General features: G+C 43.3%; 1 protein-coding gene across 2 annotated transcripts; it reads left to right on the forward strand.

Moving 5' to 3' along the window:
- Positions 1–588: 588 nt before the first annotated feature.
- SAR1A (secretion associated Ras related GTPase 1A) lies at positions 589–12,701 on the forward strand. Of its 2 annotated transcripts, none has more exons than XM_048506122.1 (7): positions 589–714; positions 2,612–2,685; positions 4,664–4,783; positions 5,209–5,274; positions 7,174–7,277; positions 8,802–8,933; positions 10,095–12,701. In XM_048506122.1, exons 2-7 carry the CDS (start codon positions 2,628–2,630, stop codon positions 10,209–10,211), a joined length of 597 nt encoding a protein of 198 aa, XP_048362079.1. In that variant the 5' UTR covers positions 589–714; positions 2,612–2,627; the 3' UTR covers positions 10,212–12,701. The 2 variants fall into 2 exon arrangements, with proteins under 2 accessions (XP_048362079.1, XP_048362080.1); XM_048506123.1 differs by lacking the exon at positions 589–714 and adding an exon at positions 881–1,007.
- The last annotated feature ends 1,451 nt before the right edge of the window (positions 12,702–14,152 follow it).

Here is a 14,152-nt window from a genome sequence, read left to right on the forward strand (position 1 = left end):
ATTAAATGCTGAGTGTGGTGCAGGAAGGTTTACCTGGGTGAACATATGGTCCAGGGGTGTCCAACTCTGGCCCTCCAGATGTTCATGGACTTCGATTCCCATCAGCCCCTGCCAGTACATGCAGGGATTGATGGGAATCGTAGTCCATGAACCAGAGTTGGACAACCCTGATTCAAGCCCTTTCTTCACTTCTGCTAGTAAGCCTGCAGGGTGACCCGTAAATAAGACTAACCTACCTCACAGGTTCGTTGTGAAGATAAAACGGAAGAGGAGGGAGAGCCACGTATGCTGTCCGAAAAGTTTGGAAAAAGAGCCAGATAAAAAGGAGGATCTGCGTGCGCCTCTCCCTCCACACCACCTCTCCCCCAAACCACCTGAAACGTCCGCGGGGCGGAGTTTGTGACGTCACCCTCGGCGGCAGTCACCATAGCGCCTCTCGGACACGTCGCGGCTTCACCTCCTCCTGCTGATCTCCCACTGGAGACGCCCGGTGGGCGGGGTTTGTGACGTCACCGCCGTTGTCATCACAGCGTCTACAGGACACGTCGCGGCTTCTCCTTCTCCTCCCCCTGACCTCCCACCGGAAGTAGAGGCGGGAGGATGCTACGTAGTTCCTGCGTGTCGCTGGCGGCTGAGGAGTGAGGGCGGCGAGGGATACGGGGGGAACCGAGCGAGAGGGAGGCAGCCGTTGGGTCGTGTGCGGTGCTGGGGAAGGTGAGGGCGAGCACCGTGTGGCCGTGAGGAGGTTGAAGGGAGGGCGGCGATGATTGGCTGGGTCTGAGCCGGAGGGAGGGGGAAGAGCGAGTGACACGCAGGCGGGGTGGGGGCAGGGAGGGAAGGCGGGGGACACTGCTACTTCCGGGGGGCGCCGCTACTTCCGCTTTCGTCCCGGGCGGGGGTCCCTCCGTCCCCCTGAGCCCTTTCGGGAGTGAAGGCCCTACGGTGCCGGGCGACGGCGTGGGAGTGCTGGCGGGCCCTGCTTCTTTCCCCGAGCCTCCGTCTCCCCGGTTAGCGTGGACGTGTTTTCTCTCCCTCCTTTCTCCCTCCGAGAGGTCTCTCGACCGTGACCACGCGACGTGGCGTTTGGGCAAAAGCCTTTTCCCTCCGCCTTGCGCCTGCGCCCCCCCCCCCATCCGCAATCAAGGCCAGCCCTGCCTGTCTTTGTGAGGCAGAGGCCAGCAGTCGGGGGCCCCCAACAGACTCCGGGGTCCAGTCATCCCCCCCGTATCCCTGCCTCGAGATGAGTCCCGTCGGGGGAGACTGTGGTTGTGATCAGCCATCCTCGCGAGCCGTCTTCCTGGGCAACGACTGGCCGTCGAGGGTTGTGAATAGGAATGCGAAGGGGTCCTCCCCACGCGGGACTATATGCTTTCTGGACGCAAAGTTTTCGTCGTTATTACTCTAGGACTTTCACATCCGTGCTTGTAGGGATCTGGGGAAACTTTTACGATTACAGTGATAGGGGATGCTTATGCTTTTGAGAGGCTGTGAGTCATGAGAAGCGTGGGCAGGGAGAAAAGGCAGCGACTACGACCTTTGTGTTTAGATCCAGGCAGTAAGTAGGAGAAAAGAGCTTGTTTTTAAGTGTGAGCCTCAAGGAAAGAAAATGTGCATCTGCTTCTTGTGGGTGTGTTATGAAATGTTCATAAAGATCACTTTTAAAACAGAGTTTGTGTTTGAAATTTAAGCCTGTGTGGAGCTGTCAAGAACAGTGGTTCCCAGCCTGGGGGACTCATTCCCCTAGGGGCGAGTGCCAAAACCCCATAATGGATTTACTAATATGGGGGTACAGTTTTAGGGAAATGGATTACCAATGGTCTAGAAGATATTACTGTCCAGATTCCTTTTAAATGAAAGCAGTTTTTGTTTTGGGGTGGTGGTGGTTCTTTGATTAAATTGTCTGTCCCTGTTTGGTCCATTAAATAGTGTTGAAGGAGGACTGTTGTCTGGCATCTAGTCAGCATATTCAGTTCTGTCTTAGATAAAAAAAGTTGGTGGGTGTGTTTGTTAAAAGAGGGAAATCCATGCCTGAATTAACAAGTATGTGGGGTAGATGGAAGAAGCTGTGAGCTCTTACAGATGTTTGATTTCTGCCTGCTAAAGCATTGCAATGTTTTTAGGGTTTTGGTTCTGTTAACCGAAGTAGCGGTTGTTATTTATTCTTTCTTGCCCTTTAATATTTCTATGTGTATGGTTATAATCAGAGTGGCTTCTGTAACTTGCATATTTAAGTACTCTGTTCTATAGAGTAGTGACAATTAGGAGCAGTCTCATATCTTTTTTTTTCTTGGAACAGAACTTTGCTTTTACATACGAGGTTATTTTAACCTGCTGTACATGTAAATTACACTAGTACAGAGAATCAAGCAAACATAGAGTCTAGTGTGTAAGCTGTTGATAGGTTATAGCTTTTTCAGCCTTTTTGAGAAATGTGTTGATTTGTTCCTGCTTTCTTTAAACGTGTGAAGGAACTGCTGTTCAACTTTTCTCCTATTGGTAATTGGATGTCAGGCTTTAATTGACAGTGTTTAAGTTTGTAAGTAAGTGTGATAGATGAAATGTTCTGGTTTGCAGCCAAGGCTCTCAATCAAATATGATTTCCCCCCTTTAGGCAGTTGATTTCCACAATGTCGTTCATATTTGAATGGATCTACAATGGCTTCAGCAGCGTACTGCAGTTTCTAGGTAAGGCTTCAGGTGTTTGCCTGTGAACAGGTCCTGAGCTTAGCATTGACATTAAGATATTACGTGTCTCTCTAATAAGGGCACATCTATCCTGGTGGATTTTATATAGTCTGTTACTAATGGTTATGAGGAATGGAGCATGAAATCTGTCACTAATTCCTCCACTCCTTTTCATTTTTCATCTTATTAGAGATAATGATCTTGCAGCACTGTTCTGTCCTTCCCCTTATTATCACTTGCATGTATTGTTTTTTACCCACACACCTCTTCTGTCTTGGACACTATGCTAACTTTAATTTTTATACATGCGTGTGCCGACAAGTCCAAGCTGACATGGCAACCCCACCGGTTTTTCATGGCAAGAGATATTCAGAGGTGGTTTGCCATTGCCTGCCTTTCTGTGGGCTTAGAGAATTCTGAGAGAACTGTGAATGGTCCAAGGTCACCCACCAGAATTCATATGGAGGGGTGGGGAATTGAACCTTGCTCTCCAGATTAGACTCTGCTGCTCTTAATCGCTACACTGGTCTCTTTTAATTCTTAAACCTGGCTGATTTATTAACGTATCACAAAGGTCTCTCTTCTGTTCTTCGTGTTTGTTATCAAATAGAATACAGGTAATTGCACAACTGCTGAACCCAGAGCACACAGTCTAACTGTGGAATTGCACACAATCTAGTACAAAAGGAAGAAAAAGGTGAATCCTAGATAAAAGAAGAATGGTAAATTGGGTATAGGATAATAAGATGTAGTGAATCCTATTCCCAGGTTGCAACAGCCCATTCTTGCTGCATAGAACGGCTTTCTTCAAGAGTAGCACTGGAGAAAAGTCTCAGAACTCATCTTAGGAAACCATTGATTAGTCTTAAGGGGTTTTTTCACTCAAAATTGACAGCTTAATGGCCAAGGATGATTAATGATGTACTGTATTGAAAATACATTTGTTATTATTGAACGGCTCTTTGAACACAAGAGCCTGCTGGATCATGCCAGTGGTCCATCTAATCTAACTGTTTCACATAGTAACCAATCAGTTACCTTAAAGAACTAAACAAACAGGGCATAGGGGCTGAAGCCCTCTCCTGCTGCTCCCTCACAGAACTGGTAGTTAGAAGTTTGTTCCCTCTGGAAGTGGAGATGGCCATCAGTCACCATGGCTAGTAGCCGTTGATCGACCACTCCCCAAAATCCATCTAACACTATTCAGGTTTGCATCCACCACTTTCTCCCTGGGCAGTAAATTCAACAGTTCAATTACCTCCTGATAATTTGTTGCCACCCCTGTTTAACAGCTCTTGTTCAGGCCCTAAACAACCTTTTAGCTTATGCCTAATAAAGGTTATTGTATTGTATTTTTTTAGTCTTAACCTATTTCCCAACAATATCTAGTATTGTGGAAGAAGGAGAAAAAACTCCCAGTCCACTTTCTCCGCCCCATGCATAATTTTACAAACCTCTATCACGTCACCTTCTGCTGGACTGAAAAGCTCCAGGCTTTCCTTGTAGCAAAGGTGCTGCAGTACCCTAATCCTCTTGGTTACCATCCTCTGTGCTGTCTCCAGCTCTGCAGTATTCTTTTTGAAATGTGGTGACAAAAACATACAGGATTTCAAATGTGGCTGCCCTATAAATTTAGACAAGGACATTACAATGTTACCCATCTTATTTTCATTTCTTTTCCTAATAATTCCGAACATGGAGTTTGCCTTTTTCAGTGTTTTCCACTACAACCCCAAGATCTTTCATTCTAAGTTGTTTAGACTCCCATCAGCATATATTTAAGATTGGGATTTTTGTTTGGTCGAGTGTTCATCACCTTACACTTACCCAAGTTGCACTTCATTTCCCATGTTTTTGCTGACTCGCCCAATTTAGAGCAAGCCCCCTCTTAACTCTTCTCAATCCTCCTTGGTTATTTTCACCATCCTGAGTAATTTTCTTGGTTTAGATTTTTATATACTTTCCTTTTCTCTTGCAGGATTATACAAGAAGTCTGGCAAGTTAGTCTTCTTGGGCTTAGATAATGCAGGCAAAACCACCCTTCTGCACATGCTAAAAGATGACAGATTGGGTCAGCATGTTCCTACACTGCATCCAAGTAAGTGTTGCCTAGTTATTGTTGTTACCAGATGTAGTCCTTCTGCTTTTTTAAAGTTCCTGGTGTGGATCAATAAGGTTAATCTTAGCCTGGCATAGAGCTTTACTGAAGTTGCATAAGAGTTCTCGTTGTGGGTGAGCTCTTCAAAGGAAAGTTCAGAATCAATCCTTATGTGTTGAAATACAAAGATTGCAGGAGACTGCATAGACAGGCATTAGTTATTGCACATGACTTTCTATATGATACTTTGAAGCCTCTCAATTCTTTGTACAACTTGGGTGCAATTATTCTTAACCCTGAACTATGTAATGTGCCTAAGGTGTTGTGGATCTCGAGGGCTTTCTCTCTTTTGGCAGCAGGCGCTTTTACACAAGTCAGTGCAGCATTACTGTTACTATCACTCATAAATCATTTTCCTTCTTTAGCTTCGGAAGAGCTGACCATTGCTGGAATGACATTCACAACTTTTGACCTTGGTGGCCATGAGCAAGGTAAAACTAGCAAATACTGTGCTTCTGTCTGGGTGTTGATTATTCTGTCAGACTAGGTATCATTGGCTTGAAGCAGAATGAAAGTATCTTGGGTGTGTTTTTCTAAATCCTGGATTTAGTTGATTTTTAAAAGTTTCATATCAGTCAACTTTTCCATTGTAATACACACAATACCCTGGAAGCTTCCTCCTTCCTTTTGTATTTTGGTGTTCTAGAATCTGGTTGATTTAGCGGGTTTCACTTATGGGGTTTGTGTGCGTTCTTCTTATATTAAAGAAGTAAACTTTCTTCTTGGGATATGTCCCTTTGGCTAAGATTGTTTGTAATTCAGTTACATGTTGTTTTTCTACCAGTTTAGCAGGGTATGATGAGGGGTATATCTATGGAAAATGGTGCTTGAGGCAATCTCTCAAATCCCCAACCCACCCCCCACAGCTGCTTCTGCCCAAACTCACCGCCCCCACCAAAAAATCCTTTGGGGTGAGGTACCTTTAAAATTTGCTGGGCTGCAGCAGCGGCCAACTGCTTCCCTGCAGCCTGCAGGAGAGACAACAAGCCAGGCAAAGCAGCAAGTGAGTGAGGTGAGTTCAGGCACAGGGCATACCCTGGCCAACTACTCAGCTGGGCCCTCCCTGGCAGGGCAGGTGGTGCTGCTATATCAGCGTTGGAATTCTTCAAGGCTGCTTCTTCACCGGGCTTGCTCGCTCTTCTTCCCTTTCCCTGCCACTGGTGCGCCCCAGCAACTGCAAATTTTAAAGGTATAGTAACAAAAGTTTTTTTCCCCCAGGGTGGCAGGGAGGACTAGCCCAATGGCGCCCCCCACATGACACCTTAAAGTGGCACTTGGTTGTCTAACACCCTGGCATATCCACTACTGGATATGATATTTTAACAGTCACAGCAGGGTAGCATCATAAAATTATTGAAACCCTATACTGACATTGTAACCAGCTACAGTGTTGTGAGTATTTAGTGTCATGAACATGGAAATAATGTTTAAGCTCTTAGTAGCTTACTGAAGTTCAAAATCACTGTTTTTGAGCATGTATAGAGCTAAATACAGAACACATGCCTGCTCTATTCTTGCCTTATTTAGGTAGGTGTTGTTAAGAAATATTGAAACATGAAATGTACAGGGGTACAAAGGGAGTTACTTGCTGAGGATTTGCTGTTCAGCACTGCAGATTTGTCAGTCTTTGGTGCAAATGTCAATAAGCCAGCTTTGCTTGAGCTCTTCAGTTGGCCACAGGGTTGGCCACAGTTAGTACTTGGGTGGGAGACTGCCAAGGATGTCCAAGGTTGCTGTGCAGAGGCCAAGCCACCTCTGTTTGTCTCTTGCCTTGAGTGGCATAGCTGTGAGTCAGTTGCAATGCGACGGCACACTCTTATTCTGAAGCAGAGGAGGAGATTACTGGGGAGATGTCATTAGCTGGACAGGATGATCCTTTGGAAGGGCTTTTATGTAGCACAAGTTCTGTATGTGTGTTATTCACAGAGAAACTCCACAGTTCCTTCCATCATCACAGAATAAGTATAAAATGCCACTGTGATCATGTAAATGGCTGTAGAATTACTCCTCGGATAGAACTTTCTGCATGTGAGTATTATTATGGGACACATCACGCTGAGAGTCAGTAAGACAACATCAGCTACTGTCATGATGTGGCCATAAGAATGTGAAAAGTCAAATGAAAGCTTCTTTCAGATTACTGAGATAATACATAACAGGAAAAAATGACATTTGTCAAAAGAATAATCATGTGAAATGGCGGTGGCTTTTGTTCCAGTAGCAAGCTGCAGTTTAACAACAGCTGAATCACAACCTGGGTTCCTTGGGCTTCACCAGTGGTCATATTGTTTCCTAATCTGAGGCTTTACAGAAATATTTTTCCCTTATAGCTCGACGTGTCTGGAAGAACTACCTACCAGCAATCAATGGGATTGTCTTTTTAGTGGACTGTGCAGATCACTCACGCCTTCTGGAATCCAAAGTTGAGCTCAACGTATGTAGCATTTCTAACTGGTGATGCAGGTTCCTTTATACTGTCTACTGCTAGTCTATGTGGAATATTTATCTCCTCAAGAAATTGATGTAAGTTGTATGTGTCCAAATGGGAAGATGTAGTAAACGATTCCAAGGTGATGGATCCAAATGGCAAAGTAGTCAGAAGAGCTGAGTTTCTAGCTGTCCAGCTAGTGTCTTGATTCTTGCCTCTGGCCTGTTGATCAGCTGGGAGTTAATATGTGGAGGATCTTCTTGTACACCAGCCTGGTGTAGCAGTTAAGAGCAGCAGACTCTAATCTGGAGAAATGGGTTTGATTCCCCACTCCTCTACATGAAGCCTGCTGGATGGCCTTGGTCCAGTCACATTTTTCTCAGAACTCTCAACCCAAACAGAGGAAGACAGTGGCAAACCGCCTCTGAACGTCTCTTCCCTTGACAAGTCTCCAGTGTTGCCATGGGTCAGCTGTGACTTTTAGTGCAGTTTACACATACACACGTTGCACAGTGGGTAGTTAGAGTTGATCACTTTCTGGCTCAGCCGCTTGGCTGAGGGCTTTTAGATTCTGGCTGCGAATTCATTTTCTCTTGGACTGTAATTCCCTGGTCTGCTCTCTGACACCTGGTCTGCTATCTGATACCCATTCCAACCCCTGGTTTTCCATAATCGAAGAAAAAATGGCTTCTATTGGACTGTCAGTGGATTCACTTTGTCCTTTGTCCTACTCAGAAGCGTATAGAAAATTAAAAGGTGAACTATTGGATAGAGACTTCTCTGCCTAATCACTGCAGCCAAAAGAACATGCTCCCCCCTGTATTTTTCTCTCCCATTTGAACAGGGCCACTTGGCACACTACCTGTATTGCTTAATAAACCCTGCTCAAAGGAGAGCCATAATGCTCACCAGGTTTAATGTTAGGCCTTCTGCCTTGTTACATGGCAGATTTATCAAGCAAGAAAAGGCCCACCAATTACTACACTGTTTCAGATTCAAGGAATTCAGATCCAAGTATGTGAATCTTACTCCTTTACATTTACCCGATCTCCCCGATTTATTTAGATTATGCTACTTGCTGGACAATCCTGATCTTTCTCTTTGTATGATAGTGGCAGACTTTCTCCTGGAAATTACTAAATGCCAGTAGTTTTCCTTTCACTTAACATTTATTTCCTGCATTATATATGTTTTTAATCAGTTTTTTACTATTGTTGTCCTGTTGTCTATGCCAATAAAGGCTTGCTGCTGGATTCACTTTCTGGTTCATTCTAGCCATGGAAAATATCTGTCATCTAAATTGACTTGAGTTCTGAAATAGAAGCCTGCCCTGTTTTATGATGTTGGGATTGTAATACTTAATATAATTTTGTGAGAATGCAGAATAGAAAGAGTCTTAGGGCAAGCCTGAACACACTTACTGGCAAAAATAGCTTTCAGTTGCACCCATTGCAAGTAAGGATATATACAAGCATGACTTGCTTGCTGCAAATATTTTATGACATATGTAATTCTCTTTTTTACTGTTAGGCATTAATGACTGATGAAACAATATCCAATGTGCCCATTCTTATCTTGGGTAACAAAATCGATAGACCAGAAGCTATCAGCGAGGAGAAGCTGCGAGAAATTTTTGGACTTTATGGACAGACCACAGGAAAGGTAAGAAATATGAGTGCTGTATTATAAAATCCGCACCCTTTAAGTTTCTTATCTCATACTGGAGATACATTTCAAGGTCAGAGCCAATGTGGTTTGATCGTAACAGCACCAGGCTGGAATTTGGGAGACTCAGGTTTGAATCCCCACTCTGTCATGAGGCTTGCTGGGGGACCTTGGGCTAATCGCTGTCTCTCAGCCTAGCCTACCTCACAAGTAGGTGCTGGGTTAAGGTGGAAGGGAAAGAATCATGGAAACTTCTCTGGTTTCCAGTTGGAGACAAAAGTCATACATAAATGCCTAAAGAAATTTGAATTCTAGCATTCCTGGAGAATTACTGAAAATATCCTCTTCATGCGTCTGTCTCTGATATACAGTCAAATCAACCTTTTAGTGACAGCTCTAATAATAATGACATATCTATCATTGAAGCTTGCAAGAGCTTAAGAGAAAAGATCTTGATCCTGGATTACTTTTGCCCCTGAAGATTACTTCTGAGCAGAGGAATTTGTGCCACAAAACTTGCATGGGAGGGATATGAATGCACAAACATTTTGGAGATCTTTTTTCAATAATTTAAAATCGGTACATATTTGTGGTACCATTCGCCTGCTTCTTTCAGTGTGATGTAAGATACTGTTCTTGAAGTTCCCTTGTATAGCTGTGCCACTCAAAAGATAGAATGGTCACGTGACATCTGTGTCAAACTCGAGTGGATGATCATTAAGTAACAGTGTGTTTGCTCCTCTGTGTATTTGAAAGCCTAGGCTAATTAAATCTGAGAATAACAGGGCCTGTACGACATAGATGTTCCACTGGGCCTTTGGTTGAGACCACCCATATGTCCCTATTCTATCTGCCAGCCTCCCTATAATAACAATAAACCATCAATGTACTGTCACCCTTCATTTGCTTCTCCCTTAACTCTGCCCATACTTGGACAGCACTTTAATGAGGGTTTATGCCTGAGCTGGCCCTAGATGGTTCTTCATAGGTTTACACAGTGCTTACCATCTTGGGTTTTTTTTAATGATATGTGTGCTTGGGATTTTATGTGCTAGTTAAACTGTTTTTAAATATGCTTGTACGCTGCCCTGAGCCCGGTTCCAGTCGGGAAGGGCAGAATATTGAGTCAAAAAAAAAAAAACTTGTTTGACTTTCTAGGGAAGTGTGCCACTGAAGGACCTGAACACACGCCCCATGGAAGTGTTCATGTGTAGCGTATTGAAGAGACAAGGCTATGGCGAAGGTTTCCGTTGGCTATCACAGTACATTGACTGATATTTGGAGAGATGGATCTACGCCTGGACTGATCCTGTTCACAGCTTCCTTATGGACTTTTCTATTGAACATGGAAGGCTCTCCGACCGCATACTAGTAGTGACCCAGAAATTCCTGTCTTCAGTTACCCTACATCACAGTGGTGATACAGTTATTTTCCTCATGCCTGGGAGATTACACTCTGTACACTGGTGCAGGTTGTCACTTCCAGTGGTCGTGGTTTCCTGTGGAAACCGTGGCTTTCAGTTGCAGTGGGTCTGGTGAGCTGGGGTGAGAAACTCTGCACACAGTACTCTAGTGACTGAACAAGGAACATGTCTCACCACTGTAGCCAATTGACTTCAAAGAAAGCAATTATATTTTTAAAAGAAAGTGTTTAATGTAAATGGTGTCCCTTTTAGATTTTTTTTTCCTCATTTAACATTCATCTTGTTTGGGCCAGAATCTGTTAGGATTTTTTAAAATCTATTTAAGAATATTTAGGTAGTTCCCAAATTACTGAACCAGCTATCATGATATTCAAAAAAACTTTAGTAAACAGAGCGGGGCTTAATAGCCTGATGAGAGGGTTGTGCTGTGTCACACTGCTTGATCATGAAGATGGTGCTATTGGGACTGACTTGTGCAATGATTTTTTTTCTTTTTAATTTACAGGGAGTTTAGTTGGGGGCGGGGTGGGGGCAATAAAACACGCACACAGGCACACTCATTCTCGTTTTCCATGTCCTTATGGGTAGGAGTCTGGTTGCGGTTAATCACCTTTGCTCACCCCTTCAAGTTACGATCACTTTCTCGCCGGCCATCTCTTTTGCAGCAGCAATGTTCACTGACGTATGGATCATTACTACATTGCAGGCAATTGCTGAAAACAGCAGTAGAAATCATGAAATGGTTTTGTTGGGTTACTATGGCATTAAAGTGTTCCAACATATGCATATCATAATGCTATTAATGTAAACTAACCCCTTTTCTTTTTTTTATATTCAACAGAGCTTGTGTTTGAATTTCCATTCCTGTCTCCACATCTTCATTTTTAGTAAAAAAATAATAATAATAAGCAAAAAAAAAGAGAAAAGTAAGACATTTCTCAGAGAGGTTTAAGTAGGTCTGGAAATATCTTGGCTTAGTTCTGGACTCTGTTAGAAAACATGAAATACAAAACAGTATAGCAGGTGAACGGCAGCTTTGGTACTCGAGGCGCTTGTTCTGTAGAGAGGTATATCGATGCTGTGAATAGTGTGTTGTGATTTGATTGGCAGCTGTGGTCTTGTGCCCTTTGTCTTAACAGTTGGTTCACTGAAAGAGAATAAGATCCTTGACAGTTGAAAGGCCCAATGCTTCTTGTGCTGGTGGTGATTGCATAGTACCCACAAGTGTTGAAAATGCAGTTACTTCAACTTTGGAATCTCAACTTTGCCCAGTGCTCTGACATGTCAGGGTTTTTTTTTTCAACTTACCTAAAGCTGTGTAAACTCTTTGAGTGCCAAGTAGTCCCCTGACAATACTCTTCTGAGATGTGTAATGCAACTATACTTTGCTGTCAGCGAAAGACGTTGAACGTGCTGCAGAAATGATACACTTAATTTGTACATGTTGAGAAGTCTGACTTGCAAAGGGTAAACTGGTTGGTATACTCCCGAGATGGCGGCCCTGTACCTTGATTGGAAGAACCATGAAATAACAGACTATTCCTGAAAAGGTAACTAGGCAGAAGTCTGACTCCAGGACCAAGAGGGCTCCCACTTCTAGAATGTAAGTCATTTTGTATCTATTCGCCTGTGTCTTCACCAGAATGGCAGCATATTGCAGCACTGAAGTCTGAGTCCTTGTAATCCTGTCTCTGTGAAGCCTGTGGGTTTTCTGTAGAAGGATCTTCACTCATCTATCTGTGACTTTCACTTAGGCTAAAGTGCCTATGGGTTTGATGCCAAGGAGGTGTTAAGAGAACCACATCAAACTGTAGTGGCCCAGCGGATGCTCTTGACTCCATTGATCCAACGTAAATAATTCTCTCTCCAGTACCGAGCAAATAGAGTTCTCCTACTTGGCTGTTACATTCAAGGAATGCAAATGGATGGTTCTTCTTAAATCAACATGCAACTTGCTCACCCTTACCTGAAATGGCACGTTCTGGTTCCATGCTTAAAACAGAAGACCTTGTAGGCAGAGCCATAAGATTGTGCCCTGTCAAAGCACAGCCTTCTATGAAGGTGGTAAGCATAGCCACTGGAGAAAGTGACTGTGAATGACTGCCCCGTTTCTCCCCTCTGCCTGCCATGTACTGTCAATAGACGAGTTTTAACACCTTGATGTATGGATATAAAGTTTAATATATACTTTAGAAATTGGACTACAGATTGGAAAGTCAAGAGAACATCATTCTGTTGGCAAAATGTTTTAACTTCCCATTTCTGGAAACATGAAACATGTTTGCAGAGAGAGGTTTGTCTGTATCCAACACATTTTAATAAAGTTTTTTTAAAAAAAAAACTCACTTTCACACTTAGTGGACTGAATCTGGCCCAAAATGTTGGGAGGCATTTCAGGAACATTCTCAGTTTTTAAAATGGCTGTCTTAGTATAAATTCTTGCAGATCTATTTTTGATATTCTGTGTCCTTGAAGGTTTTCAGGATTAAAAGCTTTCCCACAGCAGTTCTTTTTAGTAAATAGAAATCTCCTGTGCTCCACTTGGGTGGGTGGGTGGGGGCAACTACAAAAAGGATAAAAACACTTTTGGATGTGGAACTGACTGAAAAAAGTGATTGAGAACATCTAAATCCATTTAAATCAAAGCCTAACTTGCACAAATGTATCAACTGTACTTTGTTGTGGCTGTAATATCTACAGATGCCATGGCATTCTGCCTACAATGGAAAACAAAATGGTAGATTCTGCTTGAGAGAGACTGAAACAGGGCTACATGGGTTCCAGTTTTTTTCCATTTCAGAACTGTGTGAAGAATAAATGTTTTCAGATATAGCAACCAAGGGTGGTTTTGGAGAGTGTGCCTGAATATCTACCCACGGTAACCTTTTCCTTGCAACCTGCTTTCTGAAAGGGAGGTTTACACTGCTGTCAAGATTGCAGCTCTGTCCTAGTTCTTGCTGTGAGAGTGGGGGCCAGGAGAAGGTGGTGCTGGGAGAATGTCTTGTGTTTTTCCTGTGCTTGTGTATTTTTGGCTTTTAGATGTGAAGATTCACTTCTCGCCCTTCATGGCAGGCTGCAACTGGGCATGATCTCCAATTTGGCCTTGAAGGCTTGTACAGTGTCAGAATATTTCTAGTGAACTCAATCTGATGGGGTGCCAACGGAGGGACTGGAGAGGTCTTGACACCCATGAGAGACCATTGCATTGTAGCATGCAGAAGGTCCTTTTAGAATTCCTGACAGACAAACCTGTTAGAATTCATTAGAACATGTATGATCCATATTACCTCCCCTGGGATTATTTGATGATGGTCTTTCCCTCAACCCTTTGATGATGGTCTTTCCCTAAGCCCTTTGGGGGTAGGGCGGTTTACCAAATCGAATAAATAAATAAAATAAATAAACCCCTATGCTAGAATTACTAAATTGCCACCTTGGGCTCCTAGGACAAAGGACAAAAGGCCTCTACATCTATTGTTATGTGTGTTAAAATAATGTGCAAAGCATAGCCTTGTGTCTGAGTGCCCTTTATGCACTATTGCCAGTTCATGAGTCTACATAGGTAGCAAGAGGGGTGAAGGGAAGGTCTCTCTAAAGCTGCGTGGAAGGAATATATCAATATCTCATTAAGGAGATGAAGCTTTAACATATTGGTAATGTATATTTTGACCTCTGAATGACAGACTTCCCTTACTCTTGCACAAATATTACCCATCATATGTTCTTTTACCAAGGGATTTTTATGGGGCTGCCACTGCATTCAGCAGAGCTGAGTTAAAACTATACTGTAAG

The sequence above is a fragment of the Sphaerodactylus townsendi genome, linkage group LG08 (assembly GCF_021028975.2).
Source record: "Sphaerodactylus townsendi isolate TG3544 linkage group LG08, MPM_Stown_v2.3, whole genome shotgun sequence".
NCBI lineage: Eukaryota > Metazoa > Chordata > Lepidosauria > Squamata > Sphaerodactylidae > Sphaerodactylus > Sphaerodactylus townsendi.